This window comes from Eleutherodactylus coqui, chromosome 1 (assembly GCF_035609145.1).
Source record: "Eleutherodactylus coqui strain aEleCoq1 chromosome 1, aEleCoq1.hap1, whole genome shotgun sequence".
NCBI classification, from domain to species: Eukaryota; Metazoa; Chordata; class Amphibia; order Anura; family Eleutherodactylidae; genus Eleutherodactylus; species Eleutherodactylus coqui.
The window spans coordinates 355,205,076-355,228,429 of NC_089837.1; the positions used below are offsets into that span (position 1 = coordinate 355,205,076).

The 23,354-nt window shown below is 40.5% G+C and overlaps 1 protein-coding gene across 1 annotated transcript in view; it reads right to left on the reverse strand.

The window, feature by feature from the left end:
- Window positions 1-23,354, reverse strand: part of LONRF2 (LON peptidase N-terminal domain and ring finger 2) — a 68,239-nt gene that overhangs the window by 19,026 nt on the left and 25,859 nt on the right. The window contains exons 2-8 of the mRNA XM_066577171.1: window positions 21,066-21,184; window positions 19,606-19,728; window positions 10,560-10,715; window positions 9,984-10,209; window positions 9,332-9,434; window positions 2,832-2,946; window positions 776-897 (exon numbers count right to left, since the gene is read on the reverse strand). Of these exons, the coding sequence (XP_066433268.1) occupies window positions 776-897; window positions 2,832-2,946; window positions 9,332-9,434; window positions 9,984-10,209; window positions 10,560-10,715; window positions 19,606-19,728; window positions 21,066-21,184 (964 nt within the window). The remainder of the gene's footprint in view (window positions 1-775; window positions 898-2,831; window positions 2,947-9,331; window positions 9,435-9,983; window positions 10,210-10,559; window positions 10,716-19,605; window positions 19,729-21,065; window positions 21,185-23,354) is intronic.

Genomic DNA, 23,354 nt, shown 5'->3' on the forward strand with positions numbered 1-23,354 from the left:
AGCAAGAGAGCACAAAAGGGAACAAAGTAAACACAGCAATATCCCTTGGTCTAAAGAGAATCTTTCATTCAAACTGACTGCATATAATCTTGAAGTCTGCCAGATTGTGACACGGGTAGAGTATCAGTGGAATTCAATATCACATGACTTTTGCCCAATGGACTTTGAAATGTACAGATTTTTTAGCTGTACGTATATAAAAAGTTGAGTAACTTTGTAAATATAGTGCTCTATCAGTAACAATTCTGTTGGTTGATTGTGAAAATGTTAACAGATATTGTATAGACACACTTATAGAATTGTGAATGCAGCTGTGGAGAACAATGACCTAGGAGACAGATTGTAACTCAGGCACAGGATACATTTGGTTTAGAGAATATACCTAGATAGACTAGGGGATCTTTTCCATGTTCATCTCCTACTGACTTCAATAACAGCTGCATAAAAGACACCCACTGACCTCTTAGATAAAAAGACTGGAATTCTCACAGAAGAGAAGTATGATAATCAAAGTTTGGGCACATTACTAAAGGAAATTCATTTCCCAAATCTGAAACAGTTTCCTTTTCCACACTACTAATAGGCAGATATCTAGAGAAAAATTCGCCATGACCACAGTCACATACTACAAAAATATAACAATGGCCTTGTCAGCACCTAAATCATAATCCCAACAGTAGTCACATGACTTATCAAAATATGATAAAAGTGTTGAATAGAAGCTATTCAACAGTGTCACAGAAAGCCTTTGTTCAACCACAATATAACAACTTACTTTGATAACTCCTTTATCTCCTCATCGTACAATTTCTTTCGTTCACTGAGCTCCTCTGGTAGGTAACGTATAATTAGCTCTTCTGTTAGAAATGTCTTCTTATAAGCTCTACTTGCGAGGTACTAGAATAAAATATGCAAAAATATACCATTAGCTATAATGTCCATGCAGGCAGACTGTGGGACAGCAGCTACACAACCCATTCAGAACCATACATTTCCCAGATGTGATCAATATTCCACTGACACTGATGCCAGACTAAACATGGACAACCAAATCTCTGTATACAGTAGCTCATTCAGTATGCACATTATGCGCTTCCAGCAGTTCTTCACTTTACCTAGTTACTTTCAAACATGAATATAATTCAATTCTTGTGCTCCAGTCTCAGATTGCAGCTGCAGTGGAGGTGAGTTAATGTTTGCCAACAGTTGTTCTTAAAGTGAACCTGTCACCATTAAGATCCATAATCTACATTATGGGGTTCAAAAGTAGGGAAACGTGGAGTCTGAGGAGCTGCGTTTCATACTCATGTAGTTGGAGTATGACTCTTTTCAGACAGCTTTGTGCGCGTGCTCTGCCATAGAGCGGTCTGAAAAGAGTCACTCTGTGTGCATGAGCCAACATAATGGGGACACAATGCAGGAACAAGGCACCCAGTGAATATGAAACAGCTCCTCGGTACTGCTCGTTCCTTCACCTTTGAACCTCATAATGTAGTTTATGGAGCTCAAAGGTGATGACAGGTTAACTTTAAGGTGGCCATACAGATTAGAGAGAAGATGGTTGAACAACTGGTGAGCAATCATATCACAGACGCAGCCATACACATTTTAATCCAAGAAAGATCATTCATCTGGCACCCAGTGACATTGAAACTGGCCAGACACGTTCAAAGTCACTGGGTGACAGATGAATGATCTGTCTTAGAACATTCTTTAAGAGAAAGGTCTTTCTAAACACACTCTTTTAACGACCAATGTTTTGTCTATCGAATGAAAATGTCAAATGAGGCCACCTTCTTTCAGTCTGTCATCGATCAGCTAAAATGATCATTCATTGTTAAATTACACCCGACAAATGATCATTTTGGTTGAAATCGTTCATTTTCATCAACTTTAGTCTATGTGTATGGACACCTTTAGATGTATAGAAGTAATTTATATAAAGGCAAACGCTATTCCTTCAGACTCCCTTAAAAAGAATTCCCCTCTTCTATTTTGTAAGCATCAGCCAAATATATTTGGGTCACTGGTTAGAAATGTTGAGTGCCAGATTTCAACATGCAGATATGGATTTGTCACCCACATTCAGATTAAGGATTGGTTGGGCCCACTCTTAGTAGTCGCCATATCTCGAAAATGAAGTTATTCGGGCGAGCATATGTTTTTTAATCTCATTTCAATATCCACTTGTTGACTTGACTCCCTGTCACCAGTTCATCATATATGTTCCACAGTATAGCCATTACAGACACAGTTTGCTAATCCTGCAAATGCTATTAAGCAGTTTTAAGTGCTCTAGATACTGCTAAAGACCCATTTACCAAACGAGCGGTGGTTTGAACAATCATTACGTGTATCTGATGGACATTACCCTCAGTACAATCACTGATCATATACCATTATTTCTTAGCACAACACATGTATTGTAAATTTGTTGCACTGTTTCACCAACTCTGGTATAGCTAGTGATGATTTTTATGTATGTACATTCAATTGTGAGTTTTATAATCATCATTATTCTTTTTGTACATTTACACTAGCAAAAGTAGGGGTTAGGATGATCGTAAACATAGATCAAAAACCTAATTACTTAAAACATCCAATTAAAATGCATTCAGTTATGCATTACAGGATTATCCCTTCTTTAACTCTTGTTTGAGAACACACCTGTTACTTCAAGGTAGTAATTTACTTAGGCTTGAAGATCCTCCTGCATTGGCATGCTTCACGGTTTCTTTATAGAAAGCTATGAACCAACACCAATAGGTGCTTGTAAAAAATAAAAAAGGGCTATTGTTACATTCCCCTGGTTACACAATACCTGTACTCACCTGTGACAAGTTTTCCTTACAGAGAGGACAGTGAGGGTTGTGGTCCAGGCAGCGCTCAAGGCATTTCAGGCAGAATGTGTGCCCACATGGGGTGGCTACAGGCTCATAAAATAACCTGAACAAATAAAACAATGTATTAAAAAATGTAAATATGATACATTTACAAATGTGCTAGCCTGGCTCATTGTAGCAGTACATAATGAAAAACAAGAGTAAAGAATCACTTTAAGAAATCTCAATGAATTTACTTTTGCACCAGTAAACCGTATATCAATGTTACATCTTCAGTGCCATGGAAAAGGATTGGCCTACTTTACACTAAACTTTTTCTATTCCCTTTCTCCTATATTTTTCCCAGTTTCAACATGACAGAAAAGTCTGCTTTGTCACTTACTGTTGATATTCATATCTATATATATAAAGACGAAAGCCCTCACTGACTGACTCGCCACTAATTCTCCAACTTCCCGATGTCGTAGAAACATGTATTTTGGTACAAGCATAGATTATGTCTAAAATAGGAAAAGTAAATGGGTCACAACTCGATTATTCAATTCTAAGTGCAAAAGAATTAGTGTCCAAATTTTACGTACGTAATCTAATTCTCTCACTTCCCGATGTCATAGAAACTTGAAATTTGGCACGAGCATTGATTATGTCATAAATGGGAAAAGCTAATGGGTCCCAACTCGAGTATTCAATTCTAAGCGCAAAAGAATTAGCGTCCAAATGTCTCCAAATGCCTTTGAAATTTGCCATGACCATTCTTTGTGTACTAAATATTGGAAATTTAAAGGGTTGCAACTTGATTATTCAATCCTATGCATAAAAGTAAGTGGCCCCCTATGTAATGTAACTAATAACACACACCTGTACTGCAGAAACTTAAAATTTGAATAAAAAGGGGCGTTACCTTTCAGGGTAAAAATGAGGAGAGTGTGTGAGGTGGCACATTCTGTGGGGTGACATTTTCACATACAGTCTGAGATAAATCTCTCTCCTATCTGCCTATATACACTGAGAGGAATCTATCTGATCTGTGTGTTATGAGCAGCGCGTGTGAGGTGGACATTCTGTGTAGTGGCATTTTCACATACAGTCTGAGGAAAATCTCTCTCCTATCTGCCTATACACTGAGAGGAATCTATCTGATCTGTGTGTTATGAGCAGCATGTGTGAGGTGGCACATTCTGTGAGGTGACATTGTCACATACAGTCTGAGAAAATCTCTCTCCTATCTGCCTACACACTGAGAGGAATCTATCTGATCTGTGTGTTATGAGCAGCGTGTGAGAGGTGGACATTCTGTGTAGTGGCATTTTCACATACAGTCTGAGGAAAATCTCTCTTTTTTATGCCTATACACTGAGAAGAATCTGATATGTGTGTTATGAGCAGCATGTGAGAGGATGACATTTTGTGGAGGGAAATTTTTACATACAGTCTAAACAAAATCTCTCTTCTATCTTCCTATACGCTGAGAAAAATCTAACTTACCTGTGTGTAATAAACAGCGTGTGAGGGGTGGACATTTTTACATACAGTCTGACAAAAATCTATCCTCTATGTGCTTATATACTGATAAAAATCTAACTGACCTGTGTGTAATGAGCAGCGTGCAGTTTGAAAAAAACCTCTCTTCTATCTGCCTATACACTGAAAGAATCTAACTAGACTGTATGTAATGAAAAAATCTCTCTTCTATCTGCCAATGCACTGTAATCTATTTCCTGTCAGATGGTGGTGCTGTTGCTTCAGAAACAATGGAAAATTCTAAACCATGGGATTTACCTTGCAAAATTTGACCAAATAACAGTGTTTTCATGTTTTGTGATATCCACATTAGATTGCAGCCAGAGTCCAATTGGACTTGTGGTCCAAGTGACCTTGACATTGTATTTCCTATACATTATCCAATGTTCATTGTGGGAATATGAATTCCCTAGCTGCTTTTAATTAGCATTCTAATTAGTGTTACAGCTTTCTCATAATAAAGGGGTTCTTCCAGTTTTGCTCTATTAGAAAAAAAAATCTAAAAACCTATAGAAAAGTTTAAAAGAAAAACGGTTTTAATATACTTAAGGGCTGTTTCACATGGGTGTTGTGATTTTCGGCCACCCACATGGTGTCTGAAAATCACATTAATGAGAGTCAGCCGCGATTCAGTCTCGGCTACATCTCCGTTTTTACGCCCATTTTGACGGCTGGGTGTGGCATATATATGCCGCAGCCTGGAATACCATTGGCCAGTGGGAGAGAGTTTAGCTCTGCTAAACTCTTTCCCCTTTCCTCCCCCTCTCTACCCTTTGCTGTCTGGTGGCAAGCGGAGGGGTTGAACGGGTCAGGAGCTTAGCAGAGCTAGTACTGCTAAACACCCTCCCCCTCCATCCCCAGCCTATGTGAACTATCGGTAAGGGGAGGGGGGGAGACTTTAGCAATGTGAGCCACTGCTAAACTCTCTCCCCTTCCCTTTCCTGGTGGCTCTCATAGGCTCCCATAGGAGTTTATGGGAATGGTCAGTGTATTCTAGCAAAAGATAGGACAAGCTTTTACTCCGGCCAGAATGCACACCGTATGCGCTATCTTTGCTGGCCAGCCAATTTTATGCACTGGAGAAATGCCCATCTGAACAAATACATTGCAATCCAATGCTTCAGATGGTCGCAATTCTCAGCCACCGTTTTATCAGGGCAAGATCGCTGCGATAAAACGCTTGTGTGAAACTAGCCTCATTCTCAGTCCCCTGAACCAGTGTTATGACCAAACAGCAGTGACGATGTTTCTTTGTTCGTGAAATATCATGTGATTATGCCATTTAAATGCTATATTAGAAATTTTTGTTCCTGTTTTGCTGTTCCCTACAGGTTCACAACTCTATTTATTTGCTGATGATGACAACAACGACTAACCATTTCTGTGCTTTCATCACACAAGGAACACAAAGTGCAGCTGTCAAACTATGCACTCATCTCCCAACGCCAACTAGAGTTAATTTCATAGGAAGTCAAATACCCTCTCAGTCCATTTATGGAGTGCGAGAGGAAATCGAAGTACCTGGAAGAAACCCACGCAAACCTAGGATTATATATAAACTCCATGCAGATGTAGACCTTGGTGAGATTTAAAACCAAGACCACAGCACTGCAGGGCAACAAATGAGTCACCGTACTGCTGAAAAAAAACATTTCTTATTCCAGTGACCAAAGCAGCTAAGAAATCTAGAATAATGCAATTACTTACCATTCAAGTATGCCTACATTTAACAATAAAAACTATTTCTCCAAGCCTAAACCTTTATGCACAGTTCAACCATTTGATCTCTAGATCTTTTCACCTGCATTATGTTTCTGGTAGAGGAAGTGTCAGTCTAACAACTAACACGGTCACCGATTATAGTTCTTGTAGGTCTACTCTTTCTGTTTACCAATCAACCCTTTCTTATCTCAGTTCCCATGACAGGCAATGACAGAGGGAACCCTCCTCCTTTTATTCTCTCACTATATGAATATGCTTGATAGAAATTTACAGTATTGTGCAAAAATGCTAGGCGGGTGTGGAATAAATGCTGCAAAGTAAGAACTCTTCCAAAAATAAACTAATAACACTTCTATTTTTTTCAATGAACAAAACTAAATCGAATCAATATTTGGTGTAATCACCCTTTGCTTTAAAACAGCATAAATTCTTCTGGGTACATTTGCACACAGTTTTTGAAGGAATTTAAACATCTTGGAGAACAAACCACAGATCGTCTGTGGATGTAGGTGTGCTCAAATCTTTCTGTATCTTCATGTAATCCAGGGCAGACTCAATGATGTTGCAATCAGGGCTTTGTGGGGGCAACATCATCACTTCTAGGGCTACTTGTTCTGCTTCACGCTGAGGATAGTTCTTGAAGGGAACCGGTCACATTCCTACACAAAGTTATGGTGCTGTTAGGGGAGATGAGAGGGAGTCGGGTGAGGTATTTTTTCATACTAACCCACTACTCACCGTTCCGTTCTGAAGTCCACACGCCACACAGAACATCCAACTCTTTTCACAGTGCACTATGAAAAGAGTTGGGTGTTCAGTGCAGCGTGTGGATTTCAGTTACAGGTGTTGTAGGAATCAGGGAGCAGTTGGGTATAAAAATATCTCACGTGGCTCCTTGTCTCCTCCACTAACAGTACTCTAACTTAGTTAATGGTGCTGTAAGGAGGCAACAGGTTCAAATTAATGAAGTTGGTTGTATGTTTGGGGTCATTGACCTTCTGCAGAATAAATTTGGAGCCAATCAAATGGCTTCCTGATGGTATTGCATGATGGAAAAGTATCTGCCTACTTTTCTCAGCATTAAGAGCACCATTAATCCTGACCACATCCCCAACTCCATTTGGAGAAATGCAGTGCCAAACTTGCAAGGAACTTCCACCATGCTTCACTGTTACCTGCAGACACTCATTATTGTACTACTCTCCAGTCTTTCTGCAAACAAACTACCTTCTGTTACAGCCAAATATTTCAAATCTTGTCTTCTCAGTCCAGAGCACCTGCTGTCATTTTTCTGAACTCCAGTGTTTATGTTTTCGTACATAGTTGAGTCACTTGGGTTTGTTTCTATGTCAAAGGTATGGCTTTTTGCTTGCAATTCTTCCATGAAGACCACTTATAGCCAGACTTTTCCGAACAGTAAATGGGTGTACCTGGATCCACTGGTTTCTGCTAGTTCTGAGCTGCGGCACTGCTAGACATCTTTCGATTTCAAAGCGAAGTATGATGTGTCTTTCATCTCCTGCACTGTTTCCTTGGCCAACTACTGTGTCTACAGTCCTCAACTTTCCCGTTTCTTTATGTTTCTTCAAAAGAACTTGAACAGCATATATTGAGCCCAGTCTGCTTTGAAATCTTTGCCTAGGGGACACATTGCTGATGCAGTATAAATAACCATCTTGTGTCTTGTTACGGAGCTTAATCTTGCCACAGTGTGTGACCTGTGATATGAAAGGGTCTTATACAATCTCACCTTCACAGCAGAGTTTGGCTGTTCCTCACCAGTTTTAAGCCTCCAACAAAGCTGTTTCTGTTTCAGTTAATGACTGTGCTTCAACTTACATATGAAGATGATGATCATTATCACCTGTTTGGTATAATTGCTTAATCATACACCTGACTATAATCCTACTAAGTGCACCTAGTAGAACTAAGGCGGTTTGTAGGCAAAGGGTGATCATACTAGACATTGATTCGATTTAGATTTTTCTTTTGTTCCTTCACTTTGCATTTTGTTAATTGAAATAAACTATAACACTTCTAATTTTTGAAAGTATTATTATGCAGCATTTTTTCCATATCTGCCTAAAACTCTTGGACAGTACTGTATGTCTGGCTATACAAATTAAGCATATACGAAAAGGATCACTGCATCACAGGAGAGGTCCAAAGGATTCAAATAATCCCAGATACATAAAGTGCCAGTAAAATGAGACGTTTTGGGAAAACTGCCTTTATAAAGTGCTTAGACATATGTAGCCCTCCCCCTATCTTTATTGCTTGCACAAGAGTTGTACATCATTAACAATCATGTATCATGGTAACCTGGTATAAACAATGGTACAAGCAATGGTACACATCTATCCAGCCAATGGATAGAGCAGCAATAATCCTATGGACCTCTCCTGTGATCCTTTTTGAATATGTTTGAAGTTTGGGATTTGGTGTCCTATGAACACACATACGGTATCGTCATACATACATATATGCCAGATCAGGTCATCATTTTTAATATTTCAAAGTAAAATGGATTTTGTCATTTGCAGCGCTAGTAACCCAGTGAAAACAAGTAATTTATCAACACATTCATAATATATACTTTAATGCCTGTCTTGCATGGATATCTGTATTAAAGAGTACCAGCACTTTCAGAAAACTTTTGACATGTCACAGAGACGTGTCCAAAGTACTGATCAGTGGAGGTCCCACTGTTCGCTAGAATGAAGGTGCTGCAGCACTCACCTGCATGCTGTGCCCCCTTGGCTATGTTCACTCGTTTTTGTCTGTCACCGGCAGCTGAAGACGGCTTCATAGGGACCTTTAACACGGCACGGAATAGATGCGTGAAACTCACTGCTAACACTGCTGATTTTGATGCATAATTGCACACAGAATTCCGCTATTTTAAAATCCAAACCAAAGTCCGCATATTAGCAGTGCAGATTATGGGTCTGAATGCTCCGTGACGCTGAATATTCTGTCCTGTGTGAAAGGTCCCATAGAGACGTATAAAAGCTTTCTTTACATATTTATGAGTCCGTCTTCAACTGCCGGAAGCAGCCCAAAACGGGCTAACATAGCCTAGCAAATATAGCACTGCAGCCCCTCTTTCTAGTGATCAGTGGGGGGCTCAGCAGCGGGAACCCCACTGATCAACACTTTTGACATGTCTATATGACAAGTGAAAAGTTTTCTGGAAGTGCAGATGCTTTTTAAAGGAAAAACGACAAGAATTTGTAAAATAATACCTCATACAAAGAGAGCACTCAAAATCTGAAGAGTCCACCAAATGTTTGGGGATTTCTCTAACTGCTAATTGTGAGGTAGGCTCTTCCCACTGGGATTCAGCATCTGTGGAGTAAACAAAGTGTTGGTGACAATAGGGTTTTAAAAAAATTTAAAAAAATACTTTTTAACATTGTTTTTATTTAACTGCTGGGTGCTGCATGCTATATCGGATTGGCTACAGATAGGCATTGAGACTTGTGGATTTGACTCATGTTCGCTTAATATAAAGTAACCAGCATCATGTTTTGTGGCAGAATACCCCAGGATATTTCTTTTAAAAGCTCCTTTACATGAGACAACTGTTGGGTGCATAAGCGCTCGACAGCCGGTCCCAAAGACTATTGATCCTGTGATTTCACACAGGAGCGATAGTCATTTAGGAATAGGGCGGAGTACGTCAGACCGCCCACCTCCATTCACTGCAAACAGGCAGTCATTCAAAGATTGAACGACTCCTGTTTACACTTAGTGGAAATTTACTCGCTAATCGCTCCGTTTCAGTGAGCTGAAATGAAGTGACAATCGACTACATGGGACAGCCATCTCCGGATATCACTGTTTCTGGCAATTATTCGGGCAATAATGGCCCCATGTAAAGGTACATTTACTTACCATTTCTAATTACTTTGGCAGGGAGATCAAAACTATGAACATCTTCAGAACTGCTGGCACGTTTTCTCTTCACACCTACACCAGGAAGGCAAGAGAGGACAATTCCAAGGGTCTTTGTTGCTTTGTCATCCGGCAGGTCACATATATCAGGACAGTCTAGAATATTCTTCATTTGAAACAGATCAGATTTTGGAAATGAGGCTTTGGTTAGTCTGAAAGTTGGGTCCTGTAAACATGACAAACCCATCACTGTTAGTAGGAACTCATGCCTCTGTTGAGAGTAACCAATCAAAAGGCATAATAAATATTAAATACCATTCTAATGATTAAGATGGATGTGTTGGGACCTAGCCTCTATGATGTGCTTCTACACAAAATTTGCTTATTTACATGGTGTTTTCTGTTTTCACTATGCTCATGCACATTACCTGTCTTGTGATAAAATTGATCCTGCAGTGTATTTGTGGGAAATTAGATTGCAAACTCCAGTAGACAACGACAGCTGGGAATAAGTAAATATATTGATGTTGGTTAATGTTAATAATATGAAATAGTACTCAAATCAATAAACTTTACCTTCGAGCCCCCTGGCAGAGCTACATCATCTATAGTAGGAGAGCAGCTTGGACCATTTAAAGAGATTGGTTTCAATCTAGTATATGGAGCTGGGGCGCGGGCTGTAAAACTGGCCTGGACATTCTCAAAGGCTGGAAACAACATTTCACACATCAACTGAGAAAAAAAAAAAATTAAAAAACTATTTAGGTTACATCTTATAAGAGTATGTCGATATCATTTTCTAGTTACATGTAGAATAAATCTATATGAAAAGTTAAAGGCTATATCCATCTCCACAAACAATTTGTTTTCCCTCAATGTACAGAAAATTAAAACGTTCCTCAGACCTATTTCAAAGTTGCTTAAATTTTCCAACTTAAGGCCCATTTACACGAAGCGATGATCGCTCAAAGATTGCTAAAAAGCGATCGTTTGAGCAATAATCGTTGCGTCTAAACGGCGGCCGTCGTGCACTTTTTGTGCACTGCTAGCTGATCGTTAAATTCAGTCCAACCTAAAAATCGTCCTTTAGCCTTATCAGGAGTTCTCCATGGGGAGTGCTGATAGCATTGTTTCCCGCTGGAGAACAAAAGAACTGAAAGCAGATTAGAGCCCTCAGGCTATTAACTGCTTTCAGCTAGGGCTTTATTTGCACACTTAATTGCTCTTAAGTAGCTGAGTAGCTACTTAAAAATTTATGCAAAATGATCACTCAAAGCTGTCACTCAAACTGTCGTTTGAGCGATCTTTGAGCGATCATCGCTCAGTGTAAATGAGCCTTTAGATTTATTGGGACAGTAAAGGACAATTGCCTGCAAAGGTGGATATACCACAGGAACGATCAAGCGCCCAACAGGTTGTCCCATGGAAAAGGACTGTAAGGGTAACTTTGTAGATACATAGCATTACTTATCTTGTACTTATCCTAAGGTATAGCCTGTATTGCATTCCACAAAAAGGATTCACAATTCTACCTTCAGAGCTAAAATCTTCCAATATTTGCACAGAACTGGTGATTTGCTTCTTGGAAAGTGCAATTACTACATGAGGCATTGTACAGTAATTTGATAATGGAAAAACTAATTGCTCCACTGCATTAGTAGAATCTGTAAACAAGCTTGCTGACAGTTTCCATTAAATCAAACAGAACCATGAATGCAGCTTTAGAAAATACTACAAGCTGTAAATCATAATACCAGTACCAGATAAATAATGCAATGTATTACGTGTAGATTATAAAATAGCAATCAAAAGAGAGCAGATGCTGTAAGTAACCTGATTAATACCCAGCAAGTGCTCTAAGTGCCCTGACATGTAACTGCTATAGAGGTCTTGGTTTTACCAAACATAAATGGCAGTTCTGATCACCTACAAAGAGTGGAGGCAGCCTTACACTAACATACCTAATAGCTAATTAATGTGTTGCACAATTATGTCACTGACTTTTTCTGAAATGCCATACTCTATTCTCATGAATATCCGCTAACCACTGCATCCTATAGGTGTTGTGTGGCAGTCCATCAGGCATATGTCTACCTTCCCTTAAATTGGACACTACACAGCAGGACACTGAGTTTTAAACATATGGCTATTAAAAGGACATTGCACTAAATGCAGCTGTGGCTCAAGTACTACATAGGAAGAAGTGCCCTGAAGTGCTTAGTCTACATTATCTAGACCATTTTCCATGATGCTGATTGATCAAAAGCTGCTAAGCGAATAGGTTTCCAATCATGTTGCTTGACAGAGGAGTTTCAGAACAAGGATTACCACCACAGCCCCCTACTGTTCTCCCAGTGATGGGGAGACCACGTAAGCTTAAACCCTGACCTTTTGTGTAAAGCATAAACCAGATTTCTGCCACACTTGTTTGAGGAGCTTTACTGAAATATATGCGCTTGGTATTTTACCTTTTTGATTTCTACATTTCGGCTACGTTAATGGCATGTTTTTTTGCCAGTCCATGATTTCTATGAAAACCAAGGGAGTAAACAAAGGCATCATAGAGAAAAATCAGAAAATGCAGTTATGATCATAATGACCTCAGTCACAGGGTATTCTGTAAAAAAATAACTAAATAAGTGAATAAAATAATTTGGAAATACAGCAGAAGTAGCTGAATTGTCTTCATGTGTAATTAGTGCTGTGCATTCTGTTCTTGATGTTGTATAATAACTATTTCTAAAATCTATACTCATGTCTGTACTGGTTATCGGCCCACTTTCCATACAGAATGAATCAAATCATAAAAGTACTAATAACCAAATTAACTTTGCACAACAATCTAGAAGTGTATTGGACCTTCTTTGACCTTCAGATCGCAGTAATTTGTTGTGGCATGCATTCCACAGGTATCAGAGGATCCATGTGTGCCAAGAAACCATTACTCCACCTGTCTGAACTGTTGACACCTGACAGGGAGGGTTAAACTATTCACGTTGCCTGCACCAAATTCTGAACCTCCCATTAGCATGGTATAAACAAAAACCAAATTCACCTGAGCAGGAATAATTTTTGTGCTCTTTTGCCCTTGCCTTTCTGTTTCTCTTGGACAGCAATGATGCTCAAACTAGGCGTCTGCCGTTTTAGCCTATCTGTGCTAAGGAATGATTAGTTGTGCATTTAGACATGTTAGTTGGAGCTCCAACATGTATTTGCCTACAAATTTCTTGACTGTGTACTGCCTGTGCCTCAGAACGATTCTTGACATCCTCTTCTGACACCTTTTGCTGAGTTGTTTACATCCACAGCATCATCTTTCACTGGTTGTTTTTTCTTGATCACACCATTCTGAATATACTCTCCATAACATTGCACAAGAAAACCCCAAGTTTGGTAGTTTTTAAAACACTGGCCCCAGCTAGTCTAACACCGATGGCCATGCCACATTCAAGATTGCTCAGATTGCTGCATTTTCCCTTGTTAATGTGGATTCAAACTGAAAATGATCTACAGAAAACTTGCTCACTTGATTTTATGCTGTGCTTTTGGGATCACATGTCTAATTTCCATACAGGGAAGCTCCAATAATGAAAGGGCAATTGTCTCTAACAAAGTGGCATTTCAGTATATATACCATTCTGAGACTGGAAATGGTTGAGTGATAACCCCTATGGGCAAAGTAAACAGCAGTAAGACTTCATATGGTAGGATTGTTTGGGCACACTGGAAATACAGATCCAGGTAACTTACCTACTAAATCTAAGGAAATTCATACATATTGAGAAGACTCAGTATGCTGTTAAGAATTAAGATTACCAATATGCCTAAGGTTCTCTGTATACAGGTGAGACACACTACAGTTCTGTATTTGTGATGGACTGCATTTTGCTCACTGTTCAGGTAATCGAAGATGAGGGTTTGATTAGATATATGGATTCTCAGCTAGGCTGTAAACATGATCAGTGCTTCTGGACAGTTTTATAAGAGCTTGTCTAAGGCCTAATGCCCACGGACGGATTATCGCTGCAATGTCTGTTCATAGACATGCTGTGGTAAATGATTCTCTTATGCCCACAAGTAAAAACCAACTACGATTTTCTGGGGACAATCGCAGCATGTTCTATTCTATGCAGAAAATAGCGCTGACGGCTTCCATTGCAGTCAATGGAAGACGTCCGTCCCGTGATACTTCTGCTGTGAGCCCAGCGGAAGTACCGCAAGAATCCACGTCACCGCCCAGCGCCACAACGTCAAGCGCTGCACGGCGCATGTGCACCAGCTTGCCAGGCGAGACACTCGCAGTGGATCCGAAGAGGTGAGTATAGGGTCTCTGGGGGGGCACCAGGTCTGATTCCGCTGCAATATTTCACAGGGGGAATCTGACCCGCCCGGGGGCATGAGCCCTTATTATTTCATATTTATTAATGTATGTTTAATTTGTTTATTTGGTTTTAAAGAAATAAATAACAAAATTGTAAATGCAAAGCACAAATGATGGTGCGAAAAGTTTGGAATTTTATAGTAGATGTCAAATAAAAGATCACTGCCCCATCCAATGTCAAGGTGATATTTAAGAAGGGCGGAAAATCATTGTGACACATATGAGTTGAAATGTAGTCTGGATGTACTCTACTCCAAAAAGTCACAAAAGAACACATAAACTAGAAAGAAGAAAGGAAAGAGAAGGAATAGAAAGAAATAGAAAAAGAAAGAAAGAAAAAAGGGGAGGAGGGAAGTAAGGAGGGGCCCCTACTCCTATGCAAGCACGTATGTAGACCCACCATAGCTCATGCTAAGAGTCAGGGGATTATCCTAGCCATTTGGGTTTTGAAAATCTGGAGAGTCCTGAAATGCAGTCCAGGGTTACCAGAGGATTAGACATTTACTAGGGTTGGTGGGGTCCTCTGCTATTAATTCTTCCATTTGCACAATGTGATTTACTTCCTGTATCCATTCTACCACTGATGGAAGCCTTGTGCAATTTATGAATGTGGGGCCAAGTCAAGTTTATTTCCAAACTCACTCATTGTTTCGCAAGTTTGTGTAGAAATGCAAATCAAAGACACAGAGCAAGATCTATGTAGAGTAATACAGTTTGGGTTTGTGAAGTCCCACTCTCCCTGAGGATTTGGGATGAGAGAGTTAGAAACTGATGAGCCCCCCTCCCCCCCCAATCCAACAAATTTGGAGAAGGCTGTTTGTCATTATTAAATGAAAGCGTTTGGGGGCCTTTTAGGATGGTCATTAAAGACACAGATGATTCTAGAGGTAATGTCCATCTTAAGCACATTACCATGACCAAACAATGACAGGCGTGCGGGGGCTGCTGGTTGCTATCAGTACCTGTATGCTGCATGCTGGTATTCTACCTGAGAGTCCTACCTGTGAGAAAGGGTTTTGGGTGTGGTTCCTTATCTGTGCTACCTATCAGCAGGTGAAGAGAGCGTTATATTCCTACCCCTCCCCTTGTCCATTGTTGTTTATTCAGTTCAAGTTGGAGGTATGGTTGGAGCCTCTATCCTGGGTGAAAGCTTTCTACATTCATATAAGTACTGGTTTTCTTTCCTTTTGTTTGTTAGTGTTTGCACAGTTGCTTTGAGGTGCTTAGTGCATCCCTCCAGGTGCCTTCTGAGGAATAGTCAGGTCCTAGATGAACACAGTGTGGTTGTCCTTACCAAGAAGCTAACTCCCCATTTAGGAAGGGGTTCTCCATCTTCTTGACTAGTAAGGGGCAAGTTTCTCCATCTTCTATTGCCTTGAGTGATGTAGTCTTTCTCAGCATTATTGTGTGTGCTTTTGCGGCTCTGTCTGAACACCGTCCTACGTCCATGTTGGGCGTGGTGCTCTAGCGTCACTCGAACGTGACAATATGGTTCGTCTGAACCTGAGCTGTGGGATCACCATAAGGGGCCAGAATTTTCCCAAGTAACTTCAGTCCCAAGCTCTTAGTAAACCCCAGTGTACACAGTCGAATCGCTTCTCTGCATCAACAGACCGGAGGCGAAGAGGATCTTATAGAACTCTGGTCCTGTCAATCAGGAATAGGGTTTTATTTGTGTGGTTTCAGGAATGACAATATCAGGCTTAGTCTATTAGCTAGTACCTTGGCAAAATATTTAAAATCAATGTTTATCAGTGAAACATAACAATAGTTTGCATAAGTGGTGCAGTCTTTATCAGCTTTTGGTATAACTGTAATGAGGGCCATAAGGAATTAGTGAGTAAAAGCGGACGTTGGTGAGATTTAATTGACCACTTTCATAAGAAACAGAGTGATGGGTTCCCTAAAAAATGTAGGAAGATTTCAGTTGCTTCAGGAATTGGAGGGAAGACAGTTTCCGTGAAATGTCATAATATTTTATTGTAAGGCTTCTGGGGCATGTCATCAAACTGGCTCTTGATGTTATACAATTCATGACAGAATTCCCAAAAGGTGTCAGGAATCTTACGAGGATCATGTTAATCCTCGCCCACTGTCGTTTTAATCTGGGGATGAATGTATGTAACTTTCTGGACTGAAGATAGTGAGCTTGGCTACATTTATTCAAATGTTCATAAAAATATATTTTAGTATAGTCTCTATAGCTCAAATAGTTTTGATCTAACAAAGATATCAATTTCTCTCTAGTAATAAGCAATTTGTTAAGGATTGAAGGGAAAACATTACTCTTATAGGTCATTTCCAGGGTTCAGATAGTATTGAGAAGTGAAGATATTTTAGTAGCTCTCTCCCTTTCGAGCCTTGCCCTGTGTTTAATTAAAATTCCTCAGGTTACACATTTCAAATCCTCCCAATTGTGTGGAAGGGCGTAGTATCAGAGGAATGGGTAAGAATAAAGTCTTTAACACAGTTCTTAGTTTCTGCTAGGCAGACCAGCACTTTGAAGAAGTTATCATTAAAGCAGATGACAGAGAAATGTGTGTTCAAATCAAAGAGTAGACCCAATATCAGGGGAAGGGCTCCAGGACAGAACATGGTGGATCATTAAAAAGAAACATAGGCGGCTAGATATCTGTTGGGGATGGGAGAAAAAAGACATACCTATCACAAGGGTAAAATCCCCCATACATCAACCAGCTGGAGGTGGTGCAGAGACTGTTTAAGTGGTCGCAACTGGGTGGTCACAAAATTCGTTCTATCTGCTATAACAATACTGTTACAAGCCCCCAATGTGTCTTTGGGAATGGGGATACCAGTTAGCCAGAACAAACAAGTGAGTTTCAAAATTTCAATTTAAGAAAGACAAATCTGCCATCAAGGTCAATAGGATATCTATTACCTCATGCTGCAGAGCTTTGTCGATAGCAATCAAAGAGCTTTTTGACTTTGCATTCAGGTTCCAACTGTGAATCCAGGAGGTATAATATCTATCATGAGTGGCAGGAACATGTCCTGCCTGGATGTGAGTCTTCTGCAAAAAGACAGTTTGTGCTCTCTGCTTCAGCATCTAGTACAGAATATGGCTACGCTTCTGTGGATCATTCAAACCCCTTGTAGTAAACAGGCAACAGTTTAAAGGAGGCATGGGCATGGAAAAGGAGGGAGAAAGGGGCATTAAAAAGGGGGGAAAATAAAATAGGTTTAGGGAAAATGTAGTGAAGAGAGGGGGAAGTAAACAAAAAAGAAGAAGAAAGACTAAATTTAGCCAGAACAGAGAGAAAATCAGAGAGGGCAGCCCTGCTTCAGGGAACAACAGAAAAGACAACAAACTTTTTCATTTGGGGTTGCTAAAGTAAAAAGGACCCATACTTCACATTGTAAATTGAAAATTCCCCAGTGAAAGATCAGCTTGTCATGAGAGGAACCTTTCCACTCCCTGACTCAGAGCACAGACACCTAATAACATTGAAAACTCAGTTGCACTATGAATCTATAAAGTAGAGCAAGGAAACAATCCAAATTTGAGAGGGTAAACTAGTGAGGTAAAGTACAGTAATAGAACAACACCTAGTTCTGCGCTAAGGCATGCCACTCCAATATGGAAGCAGCCAGAAGCCTAAAGTCAACAGAGAAGGTGGTGAGATCTCTAGGGTGGCAGAGTACAAATAGTCTAACATTATGGTGGACTTGTAGACAGAAGGCACAAACCCCAGGTGTAAACAATATTTGACTGGCAAAGATTGTCCAGAAGGGGCCGTAGAGCTCTTCTCTTTTGGAGCATGGGACATGATAGATCCGGCAGCAGCTGAATAGGTGTTTCTTGCTATAACACTGTATGCATATCCCATTCTTTATGCATGATGGCATCTTTTAGCTGGTATCTAGGAACCTGGCATATAACATCATACGTGCTCTGGGTCAGTGTATCTGGAGTCAATGGGGTGGTCCAATTCCAAGGGTGTATCTCTAGGAATCAAGGATATTATTGAATATTTGGCCAGGGGTCTCCTCCAGTTGTTGCTGCTCTATAGTTTAAGGAAGGCCTGTACTCTTATTGTTCCTCCCTCTATTATCAGCATCATCCAGAGAGTCCGCCAGATACTGTAACTAATAAGTGTGAGTAGAAAAGATGGAATCCTGGGTGTTCATCCGTGCAGCAAGCGCAGCTATAGAGTCATAAGGAAACTTGCTTCTCAATCTGCTGTACCTCAGATTTAATGGAGGTTATCTCAGATCTATTGAAGTCTGTAGGCATGGTATATAAGTCTCTAAGTCTTCCCTTGTGGCCATGGATCTAGTGCAATAGATCAGTTTTCTGAATTCAGCAAGAGCAACTTCATACCGAAAAGAGTATGGTCTCCCACTGATAATGACGGAGAATGACTATTCTGTTGCAAGAGGCGCTTCACAAAACAGGATAAGCAAAAGGGGAGTTGGTGGGTTCAGGGACAAAATTTGTGAGGGGGGTGGAGGCATGAGGTCTCATATTTGAGGCTCAACCATGGGTGGCGGGGGTTCACTCTGCTGAAGAGCTCCGCTGTCTCACTGAGGGTCCTGACGGGGGTGAAGAACTACAATGTGTGTGACTAAATGAAGTGAGTTAAGCCTCCACAGCAATCATGTCAGACATGGTTGGAGAGGAAGTTTGGTGGTGAAGGCTCTGTCCGGTGTATCTGGACTGTGGAGAAGTCAGATCAGGCGGCCCAGGTATTCTTCTTACCCAGTGCAGGCATACTGTCCCAAATAGGAGAGTCAGGCAATAGACGTGGCTGGTCCAGGTTTGCCATGGCAGTTGTGGCCCACAACAGTTCTATTGGGCTATTGCCAAAAGAAATGTCCAGATCCCTGCAGCAAGAGAATGCTGGTGACAATTCCTATTGCAGATTTGAGGGCTTTCTGTCACCTTGTAGATTAGATACACATGGCGTTAGGCCGAACTCAGGGCAGGAGCTGAGCTGAAACGCGTCTCTACTCCCCCGTAATCAGGCCCTGCCTCTTATGTTTATCACTTTATATTTCGGTTTGTCATCCATTTATGTATAAACCAGGGTAAAATGCTTTCCAAATGTATCACATTTAATCACAAACCTGAAACTGTGTGACTGACGATGGTTTTGAGCACATACAAGGGTTTGCAGAGTACTAAATGTATCAGTCACAAGCTAATAAAATGAACAAGATGGGTAACTTAAAACATTGACTATTCATAAAGAAAAAAAAGTGCACAATTCTCAGCGCTACCTTTTGGGCTTCCACCTTCACTGAACTCCAGTCAGGGTTTAAGGCAATACAATGCAGAAATTCCTTCAAAGACTCTTCCATCCTTCCCAGTCCAGAAAGCGCCAGTGCCTTCGCATAATGTCCCTGCACACACAACAACGTGACATGCTTTAAAAGCGATTAAGCAAGCATCTTGTACCACGCTTTCTAAAAATAATCCTCTCTATTAAACTGGCACACAGGATTACACTAACAGCAAAGGACATGATGTTCTCAGGAGACAAGAAAATGTATAAATGATGTATTGCCTGCCACATTAATAAAGAGATTAAACATATGTGATGGAATACGGTAGTAATGCAGGTCGTGAGGCCTCGTTGCTGCAGGCATGGCCTTAAGATTGAACTGAAACACCCTGGTCAGTTATCATCGGTGAGCAAATCTGTGGAATGTAACTTGTGACATTCATCATTCTGCATTTTCTCTTTCATAATTAGGTTACATTGTGTATTGGAGCACATTGCTGTTAAAAGTAGGACACGTATTTCTTTTTTTTACCAAGTCCAGCATGCAAGAAAAATAGCAGTTGATTTTGTAATACATTACATTGTATAACAATAGACCTACAAACACTAGTATGATAATTACTGAGCCAGAAAACTGCCATAGTTTGAATAGTAAATGTGTGCCACTGTTCTACAAATGCGTGGGCACTGAATGCGAAGATAAGTCTCAAGGTACATTTACATGCACAGATGATCGCTCAAAATTCGTCAGAAACTGACAATTTTGAGCGATCATTTTGCATAGGTACTACTTGGTTAAATCAGCCCTTAAGTACTTCATTGCATGTATTTAGAGAACAGCTGGTGGTCTGTTCTCTAAATACATTGCTATTGTTCTTCAGTGGGACAGTGGCTGTTAACAGCTGTTAAAGAAGGTTATCAGCTGTTAACAGCGCTGTCCGCGGAGAACTCAGCGTGCGGTCCGTTTAATCTTATTGTCCTGATGGACGAGGATTTCATGCAGACCTGAAGTCAGCGATGGACGAAAAGTGCACGGTAAATGCACGATGGGCGCACCTTTACACACAACGATTATGGCTCAAAAAAGGACATAGAGCTGACTTCTAGACAGCAAAGGAGCCGGAAGGCAGGCAAGTATAACATACACAACCCCACCATCAGTGGCCCCGGTCCTGTAAGCCCAGAAACTTAGTTTATGGTGCTCATGCAACCCGATAGGTTCGATTTAAGAAATCCTGAAGATTAGAAAGCAGTTTTTTAAGAGGGAAGTCGTTTTTGTGACAGGTTCCCTTTAATGACTCAGTCTTCTGTTTCTGGTGAAATTCCAACTTTTTTACATACTCATTATCACTTTAATAAATTTTGCTACTTAAAAAGAACAGCTTCTTTTCAGCGTTATGACTCACATTGCGATACATAACTACTTAGCTGTAGGGGCAACTACTAGCTATTTACCTTAGGCCAGAGTGGTTGTTTTCTGCAGATAGTATCAGCATCATTAAGGGCTTGCTTGAAGTTCTTCATGGCTGAGTAGAGCTGAGCTCTTTGTACTGTTAATAGGGAGTCACGGGGAGCTGCAGGAAAAAAAAGAACTTTAGTTTATTTTTGCAGGTCAAGAGCAGAACATGTATTTCTACATAGAGAAAACATAAAAACACGCCTGGGGATATTAAAGGGGTATTCCCACAAGATATGCCAAAAATGTCTGATACATGCAAGGCCCACCTCTGGTACTCACATTTAGGCCAGGCTCACACAAGCGCATTGTCACAGTGTATTATGTGCATGGGTTTTGTGCACATAATACACTGTACCAATCTGCTATAGGCTACCATGTTGCCGCTCACATGAATTGCGAAAAATACACGCACAAGAAAATCACAGCACGTTCTATCTTGGCGTGTATTACGCATGCATACATGCCAAGATAGTGCATGGCAATTGGTGACATACAGCAAGTGTACTATGTCACTGCATACTGGCTGCGTGCCACGCATATATTTCTTGGAGTCCAAACTCAGAGAATTATGCTCCTGTGAACCCAGCCTAATGTGAAGTTCTCTGTTCTGCCTGATGAGACAGCCACTGCATCCAGATGGAGAAGGAAAGTAGAGAAGGCCATGCAAGTGTCCAGCTCTCTCCATGCACTTATATGGGAGAAATAGCTGAGTAAGCATGTTTGGTGCTTTCCATTATCCCTATACTAGTAAATGTACAGAGCCCTGGCCATCTCTTCATTCATACCCCCCTGAATGTGGTTGTCATCTCCCCAGTAGGTCGGGTTCCATTCTCCTCAGGTGCAGGTCCCAGAGGGAAGGCCGTCTGCTTCTGGCAGAAATCAGCTCTGTGCACAAGCGCACCAGCCATGCAAACAGCTGATTGGTGGGATTCTCAGGTGGCAGACCCCCACTGATTTACTATTGATGAGGATAGGCCATAAATAGTTTAAAGCTGGACAACCCTTTTAAAGGACAATTCAATCTACAGCACAGGACAGTGAGGAGGAGGGTTACATGGCTGATCGACAGGGGACAGAGAGATTTATTAGCAATCTCTCAGTTTTAAATGTAATATAAGAGAAAACAGGATCAAAGTAGAAGAAGAAGATTAATGGAGGAAGTGTTGGGTTTTAAAAAAATATCTTTGTCTATCTTCTGTTTAGTATTTCTTTAAACTTTCTTTACTTTGGAGTTACTTTAATGTCAAAACATGATTAAGAAGCAATATGCAATAGCGACACAGTTCACACACTTCTGTTCCTAAAAATAGACTCACGCTTCCCATTATGTGGAGCAGGCAGCAGAATGCAGCTATTCTTCATAATCAATAGGCTCTCCGCAGGGCAAGTCGCCCTATATTTAGAACACTGTGAACTAGGTACGGCAACAGCTGTGTTATTTTACACAAAAGTCTCCCAATAGATACAATTTCTTAAGAAGAGGTCAAAATATTTAACAAAGTTGGTCACGTACATTGCTAGAAATTGTGTCTCAGTGTTTACCTGACAATTAAACCCTGTAGGGAATCATTTTTAGATGTGGTTGCATAAAACGGCTTATTTGCTATTTAGGGAAAGCTTATTTATAGAGTTTGGGGAAAAACAAATTACATGGTCCAGGCTTTAAAAAACGAATATTCTGATTTCAGTCAATCATATCTGAGATGGGAATAATTATCTGTAGTGTTGAGCAAACTGAACCAGTAGAACCATGTTTCATGTGGAGCTTTGTTAAAAGTTTGGTTCGACACGAACCCAAACTAAGCTTCTAGCAAAGTTAAACCAGAAGCACGTTTCTACTGGTTCGGTTCACTCAACACTAGCCCTAAACACTGATGTCTAAAACTGTCTAACAGTGATAAAAGCCTGAGTGTTATACAGGGCTTTTATGGCTCTTAGACAGTGTTATACACCAGTTTTAGGCATTTGGGTGAAATTCTGGTCCAGTTCGAACTAATTCAGACTGAACCAAACTTTCAGCAAAACTTTGGTGAACTGGCCAAATTGAACTTTGCAAAAGTTCACATATCACTACTCATCTGTATGGCACCAGGCTAATCGGGGTTATGGAAAGAGCATATAGCAGACAGTTCAGCTACTTCTGTAATCTCAGGCACCTCTACCCATGGCATGCAAACCGGTATTCCCATCTCAGCCACAAAGGACAGATGTAAATAAACCCTTTAAAGGTGACTTTGGATAATGTTTCTAAGCAGCCAGACTGCGCAATGCCAAGTGTTTATACA